The following is a 22799-nucleotide window of genomic DNA, read 5'->3' as shown; positions in this document are numbered from 1 at the left end:
AAACATGCCCAAAGTCACACAACTCCTAAATGTCAGGTGTAGGATTCAAATCCAGCTCTACCTCGAAGGCTTTGTTCATCTTGTGCTTCTTCCTTTACATCCTAATGGAAATATAAAACCAGACATTTGAAGACACGTGTCTGGAAATCATCAGCAAAGTCTAGGGTTGCTTCTATTAAATCTTTCTAGTCCTACCTTTCAGAGTGCTAACTGTTCCTTCCATTGAATCTCACTGCTAGAGCATCTGTAATCAATATGTCTGTCTCCCTCTCTAGCCTGTAAGTGTCCAAAAGCAGGGACCACATCTTTGCAGCTCCAGCACCTGGTCTGGAACCTGGCACATAGGAGTCAATCCATGTGCTGAGAGGAAGCTTAGGGAAAGAGGCCTTGCACAGGAATTCCTCTCAGGCTCCAAAGTGGGGGAAGTGCTGGGGTCCTCTACCAAAGAGGAGCATCTCAGGATGCCCCGGGGGGGTCAGAGGAAGTACCCTCCCCACCTTGAGGAGAACCTGGCAATCCCCTGGGCTTTCCTGGGCTTCGCAGTGGTCCAGCCAGGATGAGCTTCCATGTCACAACCACAGAATTTATTTCTCTCTAAGGGGGGAAAACTGCATCTCTGGGGGAACAATACATTGCCTTGTGACTCTGAGAAAATACGATCTGTGATCCCATACACCGTAAGATGTGCAGTAGGAGTCTGCAGGGGCCACCATCACATGACTGTTAACTGCATCTCTGCCGAGGTCCCTACATTATAAATATAGTGTGCCCAATGAGGGGAGGGGGGAAGGGGACAGGAAGCTTCTTTACTGATCCAGCAGGAACCTAGTGGGTAAATTTGTGGTGTGTGGTCTTAGAGGATCCTCTGACTGAGTCAGTTCACCGCTAGGGAGTGGTCAACTGGTAGCTGCTTTTCCCCGTCTGCACACCTGCCCTGAGCAATTCTGTACCATTTTATCATTGCTATTTGACTGCTTAAATGGGACCATTATGGCAAAGTTCATTTTACTCTTAAATCCAGAGGTACCAGTAACGGATGCAGTTTTCAATTTGGAAAAATAAACAAAATGAGATAGCAGCAGCTAACCCAGTCTGCTTCTGGTTTGCCAATTTATCTCCTATAGATATTCCGGATGTGATTATTAGCACGTGCTGACGCAGAAGTACGAGATAACGGCTGCAAATCTGCAACTATTCCTTTGCAGAAGATGAGTAATAGTTTTTCAGCTGCTCCAGTCTATGGTGTAATTATGTTATTAGCAGTATTATCCAAAACAAATATACCATAGTACCTTATGACCAATTTTTTTTAACACTGATTTGTTTCCTTTTCTTTAAAAATATACATTAAAACTCCATTTAGCAGTTACCCTGATGTCTGCCCTTTCCACTCTCGGGAACAGTTTTCTCACTGCCACGGCCAAAGTCCTTTTCTCAGTTAGTTATGACCACCTCTTCTGCCCTTGGCCTCCAGGCAAGAGACTTTTCCTATCATTCAAACAATTGATTTTATGACTTTTCTCCTCTCCCCTCCTAAGCATTCACAAAAGGTCTGTGTTAGTCCCCCACCCCCCTCATGCTATCCCCTCCAAAACTCACTTGTCTCCTGTGGGCTCTGCATCTCTGTTCAAAGATGTCTTCAGTGCCCATGTCTAGGGCTAGTTTCCCCATCAAGCCTCAGAACCCACTTCCAAATGCCTTCCTGGCCAGTTTCTCCTGAGCAGCTTGGTTGGCTTCTCAGACTCAACAGAAATTCACTGGGTACCATTTACCGCCAGGCTCTGTGCTATGTGCTACGGGTGGTCTGTGAACGAGACACTCAGTTCTTGTGCTTATAGTACAAGTAACTAACTAATTTTCCTTCCTCCCACTCACCAATCCCAGAGATCCAATTTCTGTTTAAGGCACTGCCCCAAACACAACACCTGGCCATGAAGCCTCAGTACCATACGATATGTTCCTCGTCCCTGCTCCCATGGTTAGTCGGTTGTGAAGGTTCCAGAATTCTCTGGGAAACAGCCTCTCCCCTCTAGTCCCTCTGCCATCACCCACAGTCAGGCCTTTGACACCTATTGTCTGGACAGTTCAAACGCATCTTAGCCGCTCCTCTCCAATCCAGTCCCAACACCCAGTCTCCTAAGGGAGAGCTCGCACCAGATCACTTCTCTGCTAACACATCCACTGCTCCCCACCTGCACCAGAAGAAACTCCCGGAAACCTCTTCATGAACAGGTAGGTCTCCAGCCACCTTTCCAATTGCTCGCCTCTGTGCATGTTCCACTTCAACAAAACTGAACAACATTTGACTCCCAATACTCGGTCTAAGATCTCCTCGCCTTTGTGCTTTTGCTCAGCCTATTCTCTCTCCCAGAAACAGCCTTTCTCCACCTGTATCTCTGCAAGCCCAAATTCTCCCCACAATTCCAAGCCTGGCTCCAATACCACAATCTCCTGAAGACCTTTTCCAATCCGTGCCTCCCTCAAACAGAATTCATCTCTCAGTCCTCTGGTTCCCGTATCATTTTGGCGACAAGTGTCTTGTGCCCTGGGTTTCGTCTGGTTGAGCTTTGTATTCGCCATGATGCAGAGCACAGTGCGGTGTCTTTAGACTCAGTGAGAATCTGATGAATGAATGGATGAGTCCCTGCTAGTCTTCTTTCTGGGTGAGAACTGCTAAGCTTTGAAAGGTGGCATTCCACAAAGACATCTCTAATCTATTGATTGGAATAATAAATAGATAATTAAATAAATAGATACAGGGTTCTGAGAAGCCAACCACGTCACATATATAATCTGCCTCTACTCAGGTGTATATTTTATGGATGAATTGATTCCCACAGCAGGATTTCCTTTTGTCCCTGTTAGCAGTTTGGCTAACTCTTTTAGCTTTCAATCAGTTCTTCTGACCAGTAGTATTTTTAATATTTCTGACTTAACTAGATTCTGCTGAGACAACTAAGCTACCCTCAGAAAAGCCATTAAATTTCATGTAGATAGGAGGGAAAAAACCCTGCAGTCACATTATAGTTTTATCACCATGACTCTGGCACTGAGAAACTATTTCTACAAAGCAGAGTCACACTGTGCCCTGCACATCTGGGGTCCATTCTGGGATGCAGAGCTGTAAATGTGGTTAGGGACTGTGACGCCCCCCACTGTGTAGGAGAAGGACCAGCCTAAAGAAGCCAAATACCCCTTTCTGTGGAGGAAAAAACAACTGTGCCTCCTTCAGCTTTCGATAAAACATTTAGTCTTTGGAAAAAAAAAAAAAATCCTTCCTCAAAAATGGCACGTAATGCTCCCTTGTCTATGGATGTTACTATATATTAATGAATAAGGAAATCAGTCCCATTTACATGGACCCCTTCCATTGTTTGAAATCATAATATCATTTAGAACCTTTCTATCATACCTGTTAGGGATGCTGCTGCTTCTTGGCTGGGGGGCCTAAGACAGGGCTGCTCAGTGAGGGGTTTGAAACTAGCAGTGCCAGCATCACCTGGGAGCTTGTTAGCATAAAAGGATCTCAGACCCCACTCCAGGTCTGCTCTATCAACACCTGTCTCCTCCGGTGACTTGTCTGCACTTTTATGTCTGAGAAGCACTGGTCAAAATCACAGTGTTTCTGAAACTTCCCTTTGAGTAAGAATCACTTGTAGTGCTTATACAACATATACAGTTTCCAAGGGTCATCCCATAGCACTGATTCAGAAAGTCTGGGATCAGATATAATTTTGGTTAAATGAGATAATGAAATTAATGTGACGTAGATGAGGCCTGACACACAGAAGGCAAAGAACAAACTCTAAGCCCTCCTGTCATCACCACTACAAGTAGGGTTGCCGGATTTAGCAAATAAAGCCACATGATGCCCAGTTAAATTTGAATTTCAGGTAAGCAAATAATTTATATACATAAGTATATACCAAATATTGCATGAGACATACTTATATTAAAATATGATTTCTTTGTTATTTATCTCAAATTCAAATTTAACTGGCCATTCGGTATCCCTAACTACACTTGACTTCGGAATATCTGGGGCAGGGGAGTTGGTGGTAGATACGACTGGAAAAATAGATTAGGCCCAGACTGTGGAGAGCTTGAATGCCATTCTAAGGAGTTTAAATCAATCTATACTTAACATTTTTGAGCAGGGACATGATGTGACCCAAGCCCTCCACCCCCTACTGCTAGGAATGATCAGAAGACAAGGCAAGTGGGCTACAGGGACAAGAATCTCCATCCCAAAGACCCTTTAGGAAGGGAGACCAGAGGATCGTAGTCATAGCTAGTGATCATGTCATGAAGAATACAGAAGTTAAGAATTCCAAAATCTTAAATTTATTTTGTATTCATTCTAAACTCTTAAATTATTTATTTATACCCTGCCCTGACCCATAAAAATAATTTAAACCAGCTGCTTGACTCTTCTTTTTGAAGGAATAGCTGGTGCACAGCTGAGCCCTAGCCTTATTTACAGAGAGCTATTTGCAATTGGAGAGAAAAGATATCTAGTAACCCAACAAAAGCCAAATTTCCAATGTCCTTCCAATGCCTACTCTGTCAGAACCCAGAATTTGCTTTCTGGACGTTCCAAATACCTGGTGCAAATCTCAGTTGTAAAATCAATCAATTCTCCCAATCACAGTCTATTTGCTCTTATTTCCCATAATTCTTTTTCTTAATTGAAGTATAGTTAATTTACAATGTTGTGTTAGTTTCAAGTGTATAGCAAAGTGATTCGGTTATACATATATATATATATATATATTCTTTTCCAGATTTTTTCCATTATAGGTTATTACAAGATATTGAATATAGTTCCCTGTGCTATATAGTTGGTCCTTGTCATTTAGCTATTTTATATATAGTAGTTTGTATCTGTTAATCCCAAATTCCTAATTTATCTCTCTCCTGGCCACCCTAACCCCTTTGGTATCCATAAATTTGTTTTCCATGTCTGTGAGTCTATTTCTGTTATGTAAATAATTTGTATCTTTTTTTTTTAGATTGCACATATGAGTGATATCACATGATATTTGTCTTTCTCTCTCTGACTTACTTCACTGAATATGATACTCTCCAGGTCCATCCATATTGCTGCACATGGCATTACTTCATTCTTTTTTATGGCCAACTAACACATAATTCTTAATAACCTCGCTATCTAGCTTCCTAATCCACAGCACAGAAACATCAGGAGATGAATTAAAGACAGATAAAATGGCAACAGTGACAGGGTAACAGAAGGGGGTAAATAAAAAACGAAGTATAAAGAATAAAAACGAACATCCTGTATCATCAGGAAGCATTTAAATGATATATGATAAATTTAGATATCATGTAAAACACTTTGATTTCCATTTTGAAAAACAGGTTTAAACACGAAGCGCTTTGATTTTTGAAGAGGTAAGCTTTGTACCAGGTACTTGGAATGTCCAGAAGAGGTAAGCTATTTTATTTACCAAAAATAAACACCTCACTTCTCAAAGAAGTTACATAAGTGAAGCGACACTTTTTAATCTAATGATTATGTATCTGACTCCAGGTGAACTAAAAATTGCCCCCAGAATGTTTTAGGTTTTGTTTGTTTCTGAGTTTTAAGTAGCCTAGTTGACCCACCCCAAATCCCTCCCTACATTCTTAAGTATTTCCCAGGAGGCTCAACAGAAATTCAGCAGCCCAGAATATTCTTACATGAGAGGCCATTACAGCCAACTCCATGCCAGAATTTCTCAGGAATCCCTCAGGAAAAAAGCTACAGGGCGCAGCTGCTACTGACAAAGAATGGGGGGCCCATCAGGCCCTGATTCCTGTGAAGCTGCAAGAATCATGGCAGGAAAAGCTGTTCTGTTATTGCATTTTTTTAAAAAGTCTTTATTGAATTTGTTACAATATTGCTTCTTTTTTATGTTTTTCGGCTGCGAGGCATGTGGGATCTTAGCTCCCCGACCAGGGATCGAACCGGCACTCCCTGCATTGGAAGGCGAAGTCTTAGCCACTGGACCGCCAGGGCTGTTATTGCCTGTTACTGCATTTTTATCTGTATAGGACTCACGGCCAGTTCCAGCATCTCCTCAAACACAGGAGACAGGTGAACTCCATCTATCTCTGAGGATGACTGGGCACACCTCCAAATGACTTCTTTCCTCCTGTTTTCTTTTTTTCCCTTTTTGTATTGTGTTAAAATTTATATAACATACGATTTGCCATTTTAACTATGTTTAAGTGTACACCTCGGTGGCATTAACTACATTCACGATGCCATGCAGCCATCACCACCACCTGTTTCCAAACTCTTTCGTCACTCCAAACAGAAACTCTGTAACCATTAACCGTTATCTCCCCATTCCCCTCTCCTTGTAGCACCTGGTAATTCCAATCTACTTCCTGTCTCTATGAACTGGCCGATTCTAGATAATTCATATAAGTGGAATCACACAATCTTTTGTCCTTTTGTGACTGGCTTATTTACCTAGCATGTTTTCAAGGTTCATCCATGTTGTGGCATGTATCAGAACTTAATTCTTTTTCTTCTTAAAATTTCTTTTTTGGCTTACTTTTTACGTGGTTTTTCTTGTTTTATTTTTTCTTATCATCCAATTTCTTTATCATCCTTCCTTCCAATTTTGGACATCACTAACCACCACGCAGCTTCCTCCTGTCCATCCATTTCCTGCTTTAATATAACAAGGGGGAGATGCTGACTCCACCTTAAGGTGGAATCTTCTTTACACATTAGTTCCATCACTGTCAGGAAGCATCGGGCTGGAGAGACAGTAGCCTTGCTTCTCACAGAGGGTGTAACACAACGTGTTCTCATGGTCCACCTGAATTCCTAGGAGAAGATTTCTTCGTGTGGTAGAAGTATCTTTGCTACGCCAACCTGAATGATCCTACAGAAGCCAAGGATGGTCCCTGAGTGCTGGGAGGAAGGTTCAAACAGAAGGCCACAGAGGTAAATTAGATTCTTGAATCCGGAGGTGAAAGCACCCTCCCCAATCCTCTCCCAAATATGCCCATGTCCTGCTCTCCCCCTCCTGACAATGGTACATCTCCCAGGAGGGGAGGAGAGCTCCCTTGGGTAGATTTGATTTTATGTAGTCGTTGGGAAGGGTAAAAGGACCCCGTGCTAAAATCTTGCTTGGGAGCTTAAACTTGACCTCTTACCATCAGTTCTCTCCTCTCTCTGATGGGCATGTTATGTTCATATTAACTGTGCCGTTATGTCACATGGTGTCAGCATTTTCGCAGAAAAGGGGGCACACAGATTTCATTCTCACTTTGCTTCACACAAATCCCTCCCAAGGCCTAAGATAGTCTTGGTAATGATTTTACTTAAAACTACTTTTTCTCTTCTCTTTGGACATTGTAAATACCTAAATTTAAATACCAAAAGCTATCGGGAACATAATTTATTTTGTGTATTGATCTTTGGTAATTCAAACGCTACAGAAATATTCCCCAAATGCCTTTTTCTCCGAAAAACAACAACAAATCTTTGTCTCTTAGAAGAAAGCTGTGCTCCAGCACTTACTTCAAAGCACCTTATTAACGTACCACACGAGGCAGAGCAGTTCCAACTTTCACATTTTCCCAACTTCACCAAGTGCACACTGAATGCTAAGCAGCCCCTTGAACTTCCCCTCTGCGAGCTTGAGCCTATGCTAGGTACCTAAGCAGAACTCCTCTCCCAGGCACTAACTGACGGTGCTATGGAGATGCCCTGCAAAAGTGCCTGAGGTGAGGCTCAGTCCTGCTCTCTGTGAGCGCTTCCCCGGGCCTCAGGAGAGAAGCTGCTCTCCTTCCCTCCCTTTCCACGATGTGGCTGGGCCGACGTGATGGTACAGATGGGCTCTGACCACTCTACCAAGCCCCCGCCTGGCCACAGTGCAGGGTGGGGGGCTCTTACATGTGGGCGAGAACTCCCTCATCAGTGGCATAACTAGCAGGTCCACCGTCCTAAAGCAGAGCCTTCTCTCTTTCTTTTAATGGTAATTATATCGATGTCAGTTATTGAGGATAATGGTGCAAAGTTTCCAGAGGGGACTGCGTGAATGCAAACCTGAGACAGGCAGACAAAGTGGGCAAAGCATGAAGCCCGTTGCATGCTCGATTCCCCAACGCCCAAGGGAACCCCATCCTGTCCTCCATGCAAGGACCCTCCTTTGGGGGCTGAAGGGCGGCACGTCTTTGATATGCCCACTCCCCTAATTTTTGCTCTGCTCCTTGCCCTTGAGATGCCAGAAACACAGGTTAGTGCTGGAAGGAAAACCTAGCTATGATCATGATCAGATGAGATCTGGAAATTCCCCCCCCCATCCCCCCGGCCCCCAGCCCCCATGTCCTGGGGCTCTGGGCCTCAGAGCTTCCCAGATCTCCACCCAGATCTCCACCCAGAGTCTCCGGAGCACCAGCCTGTCTCCAAAGGATGCAAAGAGGAGGCTATGCTCTCTCTCTCAGCTCAACACAGCGGGCAGGCCAGTGACTCCACAGAAGCCAAGCACCTCCCAGTCCTGCTGAGCCAAACGCAAGCCCCAGGTGGACGGGACTCGACCACACTGTTGAAGGGGTTTCCACCCCATTCCTTTGAGAGAAACCTCCTGGTGTCAGATTTTGGAATGAATGAAATAGGAACCTTAAGACAAGGAAACCTATGATTGATGGAAGTTGTAAATGTCGTTTCCTGTTTGTTTTTTTTCCCAAAAAAATAAACCTCAGCAACTTCTGGGCCACCAATACACACATGCTCCCTGGTTAGGAGTGGGACTGGAGCCCCCTGATGGAAGCATTTTTCATAGCCCTAAGTCCATGCTAGGTCCATTCTCTCCAACTCTACCGTTCTGAGGCATTAAAAGGCAGTCCCTCATTTCTCAACATTTCCCAAATATTTTAAGCTAGTTTGACAGTTTGACACATGATGTGCTAAAATAAACGTCCTACTAATCTGAGTGTGCTTAAAATCCAACAACTGTAACTGCTTATGTGAACGTCTATAGAGTTATATTTGCACTTTATTTTTTATTTTTTAAAATAAATTTATTCATTTATTCTTTTGGCTGCGTTGGGTCTTCGTTGCTGCTCGCGGGCTTTCTCTAGTTGTGGGGAGCGGGGGCTACTCTTCGTTGCGGTGCGTGGGCTTCTCATTGCGGTGACTTCTCTCTTTTTTCATTCATTCATTCATTCATTCATTTACTTATTGACTTACTCATTATTTTTGACTACATTGGGTTTTTGTTGTTGCACACAGGTTTTCTCTAGTTGCCACGAGTGGGTCTACTCTTTGTTATGGTGCGCGGGCTTCTTATTGCAGTGGCTTCTCTTGTTGCGGAGCACGGGCTCTAGGCGTGTGGGCTTCGTACTTGCAGCACGTGGGCTCAGTAGTGGTGGCTCGTGGGCTCTAGAGTGCAGGCTCAGTAGTTGTGGCACACAGGCTTAGTTGCTCCGTGGCATGTGGGATCTTCCCAGGCCAGGGCTCAGACCCATGTCCCCTGCATTGGCAGGTGAATTCTTAACCACTGTGCCACCAGGGAAGTCCCTATATTTGCACTTTAGTTATACTTTCCCCTTGATCATTTTTACTCCTTTGAATATTCTGAATCTGCCCTAAGTTCTTGGAGGGTCAAGACCATGGTTTCTTATCTCCCTTCTCCTTTGTATCTCCTGAGGTTCCTCACTACCTAATGTTGATCCCCAAGTAACAGAGCCTCCAGGCGCAAAAGGCACCTCTGTGTGACTGGGAAAAGGTGCTCATCTGGGTGGATGAATGACAAAAGGAACCTCTTTGGAGTAGAAGAATTAGAAAGTCAACCCTTCCTCCAGGCAGGTGGAAAGAGCCCCAGCCTGGGTGAGTGGCTTGGTGAGTAGAGGAGGGCTGGATTCCAGCCCCTTCATCACCAGCCTGGTGTCTTTGTGCAGGTCACAACCTGCACAACTGTACATGGCAGCCCCACAAATTAAGCTGGCTATGGAAAGTACTTTCATTAGGATTTGCAAGTTTTCTCAGCTGTCAGCTTCTCTTTTTCCAGACTCTGTCTTGAGAGTAAAAAAATAAATTTAATGGTAGAAATAAGCATATTCCAATATCGAGAAATATTTGCTCATTCCTAATATGCACAAGAAGACTGCATTTTTTTTCCTTGTGGTAAAATATTCATAAAATTTATCATCTTCACCATCTTTAACAGAGAGATGTGAAAATAATTTAAGGAACATTACATTTTATTTTTAAGCAAATTCCTTACATTTAAAATTTTTAATTGGAAGAAGTCATTGTTTGACAATCATTTTGTATTTGATTACAGACCTTAGTTTTGAAATTGAAGGTAAGAACAATAACCAAGGACCTCTTTTACTTTTCCTCTCACAACCTTAAAGACCAATAAGAAATTTCAAAGTGTAAGATAAGAATGTCAGTTTGCAAATACGTGGGTTGGGAATACGTACATCAGCAATTCATCAGACTAATGCTTCAAGATGAATGTAATCAAATCGTTTCCTACTCTCTGAAGCATTCTGCAGAAAACTTAAGTCCTATAAAAGCCCTTGTTATGTGAGAATATTGAGACATTAGATTTCCCGTGAAAAGGTGCAGTTGCATCTTGGTGTTTAGAATTCAAACCTACAGTCTGTATTATTTGTATTTGGCTTGATCCAGTTATTGGATGATTCACAATTCTGACTGCCTTATTTAAACCAAAGTCCACAATTAACAAATTCCCTAATCCAATGCCACATCACCAAGTTCTCCAGTGTCTTCACTGTGAGTGCCAGACTGAATTAGGATATGTAAAGCCAGTACTCCCAGTGGATCAGAATCCTCACCCAGGAATAATCTAGGACATAGCGATATAGGGACTCAGGATGCAAGAATCAGCCTTCAGGTTCAAAGCTGTATTGTGGGAAATCCCCCAGGGACCAACCGGGTGACAGAGGGCATGTACTATCACGCTTTCACAGTCCCAGACCGTACTTATTGGTGAGTTTCAGGAATGCAACACAGAGTTTCTGTTCACTCCTCTCCTGTAGACTCCTTGGATGGAGGAATCTTTTCAGGTTACTTAGTCCGACTCCATTCGGATGTCAGAAACCTCTCTTTTCCCAGAAGCATGTGAAAGACCCAAGGGAATAAGACACAGGAGTATAATGGCAATGAATTATTGAGTCTTCTTTTCCCATTTGCAATAATGAATCCAAATAAGGTTTTGTTAGTTTTGGTGGAAGGATGTTCTCTCTGAGTCAATAATAAGTTTTTAATTCCAGTTAGGATCACTATGACAGCAAGAGGCTAAACAGAGCCAGAGGGCGCACTCACAACAGAGATCAAACCTCCCTCCAAGATACAGAGGCAGACGTAGAGAACAATGGGATTGGGCAGGCTGCAGAGCTGCTGATCCTGAAACCTGCAGCGTACACTTTTAGGGTACAAAGCTACAGGTTTTAAGAGCACACCTAGATGCCAAATGACTAAAATCTTAGAATAAAGCTAATGAGGAAAAACTCTGCATCACTCTTTGTTACCAGCTTGGATATATGCTGGTCCCCTGGCAGCACTGGGCAGGGGTGATACGCACCTGGAAAGAGGCTAAGTACACAGGGAGGAAGTCACTGCACTTTGCTGGCAGTCTAGTGGTAAACCACTGTCAGTGGGACTTAAAAAAGGGGATCTCAGAAACGTGAAGCTTTTTTCCCCCCACAAATACAGACATCTAGATATAAAGCAGCTAGAAATCCCAGCAAACTTGTTCTTGTTTTGTTAATAGCTAAAGGAATAAGGGACCATATGGAGGGATGGAGAAAGAAATTAGGTTTGAGTTCAAGTCATATCCATCCAGCCCAGCCTTCAAGGAAACTACCCTTTCTATAAGTGGTAAATGAAAATTAAAGAGAGAGAGAGAGAGAGAGAGAATTCTGTATGCTCTAAGGAATTCCACACCATCCAAGTAAAAACTATAAAAAGAGGTTAAAAGACATGCTTAAAGGCTTACCAGAGATCTTTTTTTTCTGTTTTATTTACTATTGTATCTCTAGAGTTTAAAACAATGCTTGTCACATAGTAGGTGATGTAAAAGACCCAAGGAAATAAGACCCAGGAATATAATGGCAATAAATTATTGAGTCTTCTTTAATTTTAATTCTTTTTTTCAAAAAATTTTTGTTGAATGAACACTACAGTTGTCAATGGGAGATAAAGGAATGCCAAAGGGTCTGCCTTGAAATGATTGATAGCAAAATATTGAGTAAAGTGAAAATCACTGCTCCATTCCTAGCCAGAAATATATCATAAACTCACAAAAATCTGTATTTATTCTAGAATTATTTAGAAATATTTTAAAAACTTTCAAGAGCTTCCAAAAATGAAAAAAAAAGGTCAAGTAAAATTCCATACATACAAATATACTCTTCTTAATGCTTTAAATGTTCTCGGTCTAGCTCTGCTTTTGCCCAATATGCCAATCAAATCTAGCCATTATTGTAGATGTTTTAAAGGAAAACTAGTATGTACTGCAGATGGGATATTTCTCTGGGAAACCCAGGTGATGACCCAAGTAGGCCTCCCAGGGTGATAGCTACTTCCTCCCAATCCTGGTCTGGACCTTGGTTCTACGTGTTCAGAAATCGGACATGGCAGCACACCAAGGAGAGATCTGTCTCTCAGAAGCAGACTCCCAATAGTCAACCTCACCATAGACTGATGGAAAAAGCCCAGTTAGTAAAAACAAAAAACCACAGAATTGCCAAGAAGGCTGGCATCCTTTGGGAAGCACATTCCTGATGGGCAAATTCTAGAGAGCTAAACTTGAAGTCTTCATGTTACTTTGGAGCATAGAGTTAGAACAAGAGGTCTTAGCTACAGGATTCATACCTTCACGAACTCTAGGCCAACACTGCCTAATGCAGTCTTCACTACGATAGGAATACATGTAGCCCTCAAACCAGACAGGTTAAATCCTTTGGTCAGGAGACCCCAACCCCAAGCAGCATTTAGAAGGGCATTGCCAACATCTGTATCTATGACTTTCCCTTTTGTGTTCCTCCATTACTGTTGAATTCCCATTCAAAACAACACATTTTAATTTAGATATGTCTATACCGTCAATGGGGTCTTAAAGTGTTAATGATCTCAAAGACTGTCATTCATTCATTCAACAAATATTTGTTGAGATCCTACCATGTACCAGGCACTGATCTGGGCAGGGAGAATACAATAGTGAATAACACACAAAACCCCCTGGTCCCAAGGGGCTTACATTCCTTCTCTTTAACTTCTGCTACTCTGCCTCTTTAAGATGACTTTGCACTATGGGCCGACTGTATAGGTTAATTCTCCAAGGCAATCAAATCTCTCACTTGTGACTGCTGCCATTATGTGCTTCCTATAAATACAAAAAACAGGTGGTATCTTCTATTAGCGTTTTAGAAAAGGGAGAAAGATGTGTAAGTTCATCAGGTGATTACACTACTGGAGTCCAGAAACAAAAAGTGAATTTCTAGGTCATTGCTTGAGATACCAGAGTGACACAGTCTTGCCAATCATTGAGAGCCTTGTATTCTTCCAGGAGCAAACCCAATCAAGAGGATTTTAAATAAAAATATTAGAGAACTGGAAAGGAGCGTGGGATTAGGAGTTGTTCTATATGCGTGTGTTCTATAGTCTGTCTCAGCTAATACCTAGCCACGGGCTAGGCAAGTCACCCGAACTCCCTAGGTCTCCTACCCTCACCTTTAAGACAACAGGGTTTGCCTCCATCACTGAGGCACCAACACCTGGAAGATACCATGATTTCCCCTGATAACAGGAACCAAGCCTTATTCATCTCAGTTTCCTTACAGGGCCTTGGGCCATGCCCCATACATAATGACCACTCCATAAATACGGCTTTATCAAACACTGAACCTACTGTAATACCAGTGCGGCAGCTGAAGCCACTGATATTCCAGAAGATACCTTTAAAAATTGTTGCTGTTTGGCTATGGAATCCTTTATTCACATAAACTGCAGAAGTAGGAGATGAATCTGAGTCTGCTCTGGTGATGCAGGTCCCATCACCACCCCCTCCCCTACTCCATCTATCTCCAAAGAGGGCTACACAGAACCAAAGTGTCTAAATGAACATATACACCAAATTTAAAAGTGTCCCCATGCAGGTGAATTTATTTCTGGCTATCAGGTATTTGGGGGCCAAAAGATTCTCCAACACCTTGCTAAACTGACAGGTACCTTCATTTGGCCATTTTCTGCCTTCTGTTTAGCTGTGTTCTCCATGGTTCGCCTCCCTCTTCAGACTCCCTCGTCTATCCTCTGGTCCTGACTACTCTCCTACCCATCAGAGCAACACCCTCCAAATGGACCTCATCAGTATCCCCACGTGCTCTGTCTTCTCTGTCTTCAATCTCAGTTGCCCATACCAATGCCCGCCCAGCCTCTCAAGCCCAACCCCTTGGATGTCATCCTCAATTCTCTACTTACCATCTTTCTCATTCACCAAATCTTGCCATGTCTCTTTTAGAAACATTTCCCTATTCTTACCCTGTTAACTGATTTAGTTCAAGAGTCTACTATTTTTTGCCTGCACTTTCTTGTTAGCCTCCTAACTGACTTTCACGCCTCTAACAGTTATTATAGCAACTATCATTTATTAGGGTTTTCTACATATTAGGTACTTTGCTAAAAGCTATACACACATTCTCTCATTTGATCCTCCCACTCTAATTGAGTATTCTTATTCCCGGGGTACAGATGTGAGGCACAGAGAAATGTCAATTACTTGCAAATCATCACACGTAAAGTAAGTAGCAGAGACTTAGATTTCATGTCCATTTGACTTTATAAGACTCTTTCCCATCTAATTCACTTCCCACACTGCTGCCAGAGGTGGTTCTCTAAACTACAGGTCTGATGATGCCATCTTGCATACTACAGAATAAAACCCAAACCCCTTGTCTTGGTATTAAGGTCTTTCACGATTTGCCCCACAACTTGACCTTGTCTGCCCCAACAAGATCTGCCTGTCATGGCGAACTCCCCACAATCCCCCACAAAGTTCAGATCCTTTGACAACTTTAACATCTTCCTGGAATGCCATTCCCCCTCTTTTCTGCCTGGTAAATTCTTATTTATTCCTCAAAACGCTATTTAAACATCACTTCCTAGATTAATTTTTTACCACTTCCCAAAGGAATTCCTCTGTGATCCTAGAGCACTGTGCTCAATAACTCTGTCATGGAAAAAACATAATGTACTTACATTGATCTCTTCACAAAGTACTTATACCACTGGACAAAAAAGTTCCTGGATGACACAGATCACAATATACTCATCAGAATATCTCCTGATGTACCTTGTCAGGTATCTGGCTCACAGTTGGTGCTCAACTAATACTTATTGAATGAAATGGCCTTGCTATTTCCATTTTGCTTAACTCCTTTCACTTTTTAATCCTACGGTAATCTGGCTTTGTCCCAACTACACTACCAAAACTCATCCTGAAAATCACCAGGCCATGTGGAAATTAGGCGTTATAGTTGATAAATGATAGAAGAAACACTTAGATGATGTTTAGTTATCATTGAGTTCAGGCTTAGTTCCCACTATGCTTTGGTTAAGAATATATTATATTCCATCTACTTTGTACTAGTCAACGCTTGGCCACGATCATGTTTTAATTCCTAAAAATGACTAAGCTTTGTGATCCCCACCCAGAAAGCAGGCAGACCAATAATGATCAGGCTTCCTGCTTCACTAGGTGGGTCTCAGGAGGAAACAGCCCCCTCTGAAGGAAGAGCACAAGGAAAGAGCAGCCAGTGAGGTGCTTGCTGTGCTCTGATGGGCGAGAGCTGGGATGCGGCTCAGCCTGGTCATGCCTTGGGGCTGATACCGCCACACATCCTTTCTGCCTGAGGCTTTCCTTAGAAGCCAACCCGCCCCGCTCAACTACTCTTAGAGGAACTAAGATGTGGTCAGAGAGGGCTCACTCGCACTGCATCAGCTGTGAGGCACAGCACTGGGAAGGGAGAATGCTTGATGCCTGTGCGACCCTGTGACGGGGCTGGGAATCTGGAGGATGTACTGTCACTTCACTCAATACACACAGACTCTTCCCTTAAAAAGACTTCCTAGCCTGGCACACCATGCCTGTTTGAAGAACCATTAGTAGCAGCCAAAACCTTCTTAACATGCCAGGCCTGAGGAGCCCGTTTCAATCTTTACGACAAGACTGGGCAGCACCTAAGACTCGCACATCCCTTCCTTCTTCCAGCAACTTGCGGACCTCCTCTCTCTCCTGGATGCTTCTTTACAGCCTCCTTGAGGACATTTTCCTCACCACCAGTCCCACGAGCAGTATCTGGCAGGAAGCCGCCCTCTCCCTGGTTAAGGTCGTGGGCAGTTTCATCTGAAATGAGATGGCCCTCAAAATGCTCGGCACCTTAGCCCAAATGGGCAGTGGCCCACTGGGCGCTCTTCTCCGGTTGCTCGCCCCCCCAAATCTCAAAGTTATGAGCCTAAAACTAAACCTTTCTTCTTTCTCCCTCATGCTGAAACCTATACTCTGCATTACCTAACGTGATGGATTGCCTGCCTTTCAGAAACTGCCCTCTTCTTCCCCCTTCCAAACTAACCAATGACCAGATCCTTGCTGACTCCACCCCTGGACCAGCTCTCCAATCCACACCTTCCTTCCACTGCCTTAGTCAGGTCTGTACCCCTTACGTGGGCTCCCAGCCTGAAGTCTCTTTATTTACCCTTCCCTTCTGGTTATTGATACTTGCTTCCTTGTCCTGGCGGTGTGCAGACATCTGTCGTTTCTCCGTGCTGAACTATGACTTCCTTGGATACACAAACCCTCTTTTGCTTTTGTTTTTTGTCCTGTTATCCCCTGTGGTAACATTGTGATTTGCACATAATAAATGCTCAATAAACAGACTTTGGCAATAGAAAATGGATCATCTTAAAGGGATGGTACTTATGCCCCCAAAGGACAGCTCATTAGATAATTAATTAAATATTTGCTCTAACCTCTTCCCAGCCCGATTAACAATGTTACATATGCACACAGGCCACATGCACAGACACACGCACACAAGGTATGCCCTTGACTACCTGGAAGTCAATCTTCTAGCAAACACAAAGAGAGGAGCTATCTTCCCCAAAATTAAAACATAAATTGGTTAGCATTTTTCATTCCTAGTTTTCCTTGAGGGAAATGACACAGTGCTTAGTGGCAAATGAGAAATTATTTTGCAAATTTATCTCCTCCCAAGGCTACCAAACATGGGTCATGCATCTTCCTCTCTTGCATTTTGATCCCACTGCTATGACTTAGTGTGGTAATTATATTACAAAGCTATTATCCGATGAAATGAAAATGGCAAAACAATTTACATGCTTGTCTAAAAAAGACTCCATTAGAATGCAATTATAAGTGGAATTACAACGGCAAATTAATTGAAATGCGAGTCTGGAAGGCACAGTTAGGAGACCATTAAAATGCTTCTGTGGAGGACTCCCAACATGGAGTGAAACCACACATTCCTGGGGCCACATTTTTAATTCACTAAAGCAGGCAACATTTACGAAGAGATGAAAATATCTGCGCTCCTATTGTTCCCCAGCATTATCTACACTTGTGCATGCCATCTGGGAGTGTGCAGCACCATCAGGGTTTATGGGTTTATGGGAAAGACTGACAGGAGCCCCGCATGTGATACTGCACTTCCATTCAGCACAGAGAAGATAAAGGGCAAGCTCAGCTTAGATTTTTCTGAAATGCTTCCAATACAAAAGCTAGGATCATAACATGAAAAGTTTGCTACTCTAAATTTAAGCCTGCAAGTACTGAATATTTGTGTAGATGTATTTCTAACTATCTGTCTTCTTAAAACATTCTGCTGATATATTCCATTAGCAAAATCATGATAAATATTTTGACTCCGAGGCTTACAGTGGGTAGACTTGCTCACCAAGGAAAAAACAATAAACAAAATACAGTGCTACGTATGAAACAGATATGCTGAAATGATCAATCTGACAAATAACTAAGGAACCTCCTCTGAACCATGATTTGCATTTTGATAGTTGAACACACAAATGAATCTAACAGCAAAAGCCATGCAATCAATATACGTCCCCACTCCCTCCCCTTCACCCCTCCTGGCTTCTATGGATCCATCTCTTCCAGGTACGAAATTAAAGAAACAAATGCCTGAGTCAGGCAGAGAAAGACAAGTATCACATGATATCACTTATATGCAGAATCTAAAAAATTAATACAGATGAACTTATTTACAAAACAGAAACTCACAGACAGACTCACAGACTCATAGACATAGCAAACAAATTTACTGTCACCAAAGGAGAAAGGGGGGAAGGGATGAATTAGGAGTTTGGGATGAAAATATACACACTACTATATATAAAATAGATATACAACAAGGACCTAATGTATAGCACAGGGAACTACACTCAATATTTTGTAATAACCTATAATGGAAAAGAATCTAAAAAAGATATATAGGTGTAACAATCATTTCGCTGTATACCTGCAACTAACACATTGTAAATCAACTATATTTCAATAAAAATTTTTTAAAAATAAAATTTTATAATGAATATTTAAAAATAAAAAAAGAAACAAATGCTAGGAGTGGATCATATAAGAGAAACAAGATGTAAATCCTGTCTCATGCATGATTCTCTCTCTTATGTTGTCATAGAGCAGGTAAGTAGATGACATTTAATTTTTTTTACACAGAAAAATTCTCAGCATCAATAATTGTAACATTACTTAATAGAGTTACTAAACTACAAAAAGATTTGTATGCTTTGGTTTTTCAAACTTTAGTTCTAAAAAGTCCCTTGGAAACAGAGACACCAAGTATTCTTTCTTTCTTTCACAGACTCTGAAACACATAAAGGTTTAATATGCACATAAACATGTTCTCTGAGGTGAGCTGAGCAAAAGGGGTTTGAAAGGCCTCATGACTTAATGTACCAAGTGTTTGACGTGGACCTTAAGCTTTGGGGATAGTCTGCTGTGCGCATGTTTCTTGGCCTTCTTGTTTTCACTCCCATAGGCAAGTGGGAATGTTAACTACAGCTGTGTAACAATATGAACCTTGAGTGCATGGTAACTTTAAAACAAAAATCAAACCTGCTCTCTAGATATTTTATAGAGAGATCATATTATTTTAACACATATAATTTAAATATTAATATGATTTGAAATCGATTTTTAAGTCCTATGAGGAAAGGAAGTTTTTCCAGTGTAGGCAAAAAGGTACAAACTTGGAAAAGGAAAAAGTCATCTAGAGACAATTCTATAAGTAAAGGTAACTGAAAAAAACCAACAAGCAAACATACACATAGATTATAGAAAAAATAAAAATTGTTAGAGTCCCGAAATTATTTAAACCATAATGTTATAGATAAATTTGAAATTTGATATCACATTAGTCAGAGTTTTATAGAATTAACCTCTGTATTTAGAAAAGTGTCAGATAAGTTTCATATAATGGCTTTGGAAGTTAATAAAGGAGAAACTAATGCAACATTTGTAATAGTGTAAGTTAAAATGTATTGCTCTAACTTACTTCAAAATGCATAAAAATAAAAGTGGGATTGATGGATAGATAGACAGATAGATGGATGGCTAGGTGATAAAGAAAATACAGTAAATCTTAACTAGAGAATCTGGGTGGTAGATATATATGGGCATCACTGTACCATTCTTTTGATTCCTTTGCATGTTTAAAATTTTTCAGGTGTTGGAAAAAATGCAGGGCTCCATACGAAAAGTATTTATTCTATTTGTTAACTGTCCTCAACAAATAAAGCAGTTTCAGAATGTGCCTCTCTGACATGATGCACTCACCTAGCCATCCGGATCCCGAATCTGGTATGCACAGGTCTGTCTCAGCGCTGGGCAAAACAAAGCCCACGACAAACACCTCCACGCCATCTGCCATCAGGGCCATGCCCAGGACAAAGAAAAGGGCCCACTGGAAGCGGCCGTGACCACACTCTTGGATTATCAGCTCATACTGCTGGGCTAGCTCTTCCTCGTCAGCTCTCCTCTCTGATTCCAGCTCCTGGCGGTCCTTGTACTCATTGCCCTTGGGCTGCCCCACTGCCACAATGCTGTCTTTCCCTTGGTTCATGTTGGGGATGCCCTGATACTCCCCTTCGTAGATTTCATCATCTTCATCGTGACCCTCAGTTGCTTCACTGGAGCCTTCATCATCATTGGCCTCCCCATTATAGGTTTCTCCCGGTGGGTAATAGTCATCATCCTCTTCCTCGTCTTGGAACCGACTGTAGGACCTCTGGGTGTATTCATCCTGGGCCCGGTCCACTGCTTGATTCACCTTCTTTACAGTCTGTTTCTTCACCTCTCTGGCAATGTCCTTGGCACCCTTCATCAGTGAAGTCCTATCCTTATAGGAGTCTTCCATCTTACCTCAACTGATGGCCAATGAGAAGATGGGAATTTTTCACAGACTCTGGTCAGTGGTTCAGTCCTGACAGCATCATCCACTTTGGGTTCAAAATGGAACTGCAAGAGAAGAAAAACCACAGAAGATATTTTTAATTTTTTTCCATGTCTTTTTCACCATCTAATTCTTGGTCTCTTTTCACTGGTCCCATAGACTAAGACACAGAATTCACTTTTCCTTTCTTTTGAGCACTCAGTTTGCTGGTTCTCTGCTCAAGTGAGACCAGAACTTGGAGTATTTAGGGTTTTTACTATTATTATTATTGTTTTTAAGGAACTCTGTCTCCTGGGTAAGTTTGCATAGAATGCACAAGCATTCCCCTGAAAATGCAACGGAATATCTTAACACCTTTATAAGTACATCCAACTTATTTCGAAAGTGCTAGAAAGACAGACCCTGACGGAGACAAGTAATATTGCTCACAGATACATACATATGCTGCAAAGGCAAACCCAGAATAATAAAAGAATCCTGTCTGACCTCATTCCCTCACAATGAAAAAACAAACAAAACAATAAGCAAGCATCCCTATATACAGTGCTATCAAATCATATATGGGTACACCTCATTTTACTGTGCTTTGCTTTATTGCGCTTTGCAGATACTGTATTTTCTTTTTTTTTTTTTTTCCCGCAGTACGCGGGCCTCTCACTGTTGTGGCCTCTCCCGTTGCGGAGCACAGGCTCCGGACGCGCAGGCTCAGCGGCCATGGCTCACGGGCCCAGCCGCTCCGCGGCATGTGGGATCCTCCCAGACTGGGGCACAAACCCTTGTCCCCTGCATCGGCAGGCGGACTCTCAACCACTGCGCCACCAGGGAAGCCCAGATACTGTATTTTCAGCACGTTGAAGGTTTGTGGCAGCCGAGGGTCAAGCAAATCTATTAGCGCCATTTTTGCAACAATATTTGCTCACTTTGTCTCTCTGTCACATTTTGGAAATTCTTGTAATATTTCAAACTTTTTCCTTATTTGTCATGTGATCTGTGATCAGTGATCTTTGATGTTACTACTATGACTTGCTGAAGGCTCAAGTGGTGTTTAGCGTTTTTTAGCAATAAAGCATTTTCTAATTAAGGTATTGTCTATTATTTTTTAGATATAATGCTATTGCACACTTAACCAACTACAGTATAGTATAAACATAACTTTTACAGCACTGGGAAACCAAAAAAATTTGTGTGACTTGCTTTATTGCAATATTCACTTTACCATGGCGGTCTGGAACCAAACCAGCAATATCTCTGAGTTATGCCTATAAATATTTATAAAATACATTTCCTTTCTACCTTCATTGTATCTCCTTCCAGTAAATGATAACAGAGACTCACATGGCACCCAAAACTGACAATGAGTATTCTCCCCTAGTATGGCAGTCATATCTGTAGGAAATTGGAAGGGTTCCTCAAATGATTTGACAGAGATTTTTGATAATCACTGAATTAGAACATGTGACTTGTCCAGTGATGATGTGCCCTTTCAGAAGCCACCCCCAGGCCAGCAGGGACAGGGAAGCCACTCCCTTCCCAACGCACCCTGTAAGAACCCCAGGCTTTGTCCCTACCTTCTTCATCTCTAGACACCCACCCCCCTAACACACACACACTGCCTGCCACCTTATCTGACTGCAGTTAGCTGCTGCCTTGGATACCAGAGTCAGAGCCTCCCAGGACCCATCACTTGGTCCTTTCTCATGGACAGCCCCTTAGGTCCTGGCTCAATCAGGCTGACTTCTTTCACTTGTCCACTGAACTGTCTGCTCTGGTGGCCCAAGTCAGCCAATATCAGGCCCACCTTGCACAGAAATGATATGAAGGTGAAAAAAATCATTCTCCCCCATCATTAATTCCCCAAGCCTTGTGCTGTAGCAGTATTCCAAATACTGATTCATAGAATGGCCATTTCTACTCTCTTCTTTTGCATCCAGTGTAAAATACTTGGTAAGCGGCTATTACAAATGTACATTTAAACTGCTCTTCCAGACATGACAGACACACCCAGCAATAGAGACAAAAAGATGTTTGTTTGTAAATGGATTGGGCATCATTACCACTGGATACCTGCAAATGGCCAGTAGGCAAAACGGAAGCACGGCTCTGCTCAGGCCTGTGTTTTAGAAAAAGACAAAATGAAATGAAAATAAACATATGATTACAAGGCTTTTTTGCCAAATGTCTTAACGATGTCCCTGTTTGTTCTCCCTTTTCTTTCTGTTTTGGAGAGCTGAGAGGCAGGGGAAGGGAGAGATGGGAGGATCCATATGGAGAGTAAGATGGGAAGGCAGTGAGAAATGAGGTTGAGGATG

General features: G+C 42.3%; 1 protein-coding gene across 1 annotated transcript in view; it reads right to left on the bottom strand.

Annotated features, from left to right (window-relative positions):
- SV2C (synaptic vesicle glycoprotein 2C) overlaps window positions 1-20454 on the bottom strand; it is a gene marked incomplete at both ends in the record, with an annotated part of 178614 nt that extends 158160 nt beyond the window's left edge. The window contains one exon of the mRNA XM_082651005.1: window positions 19871-20454. Within this exon, the coding sequence (XP_082507131.1) occupies window positions 19871-20454 (584 nt within the window). The remainder of the gene's footprint in view (window positions 1-19870) is intronic.
- Window positions 20455-22799: the final 2345 nt, after the last annotated feature.

The sequence above is a fragment of the Grampus griseus genome, assembly GCF_964374135.1.
Source record: "Grampus griseus genome assembly, chromosome: 3".
In the NCBI taxonomy this organism is placed as follows: Eukaryota; Metazoa; Chordata; class Mammalia; order Artiodactyla; family Delphinidae; genus Grampus; species Grampus griseus.
This window is presented reverse-complemented; position numbering and strand designations above follow the sequence as displayed.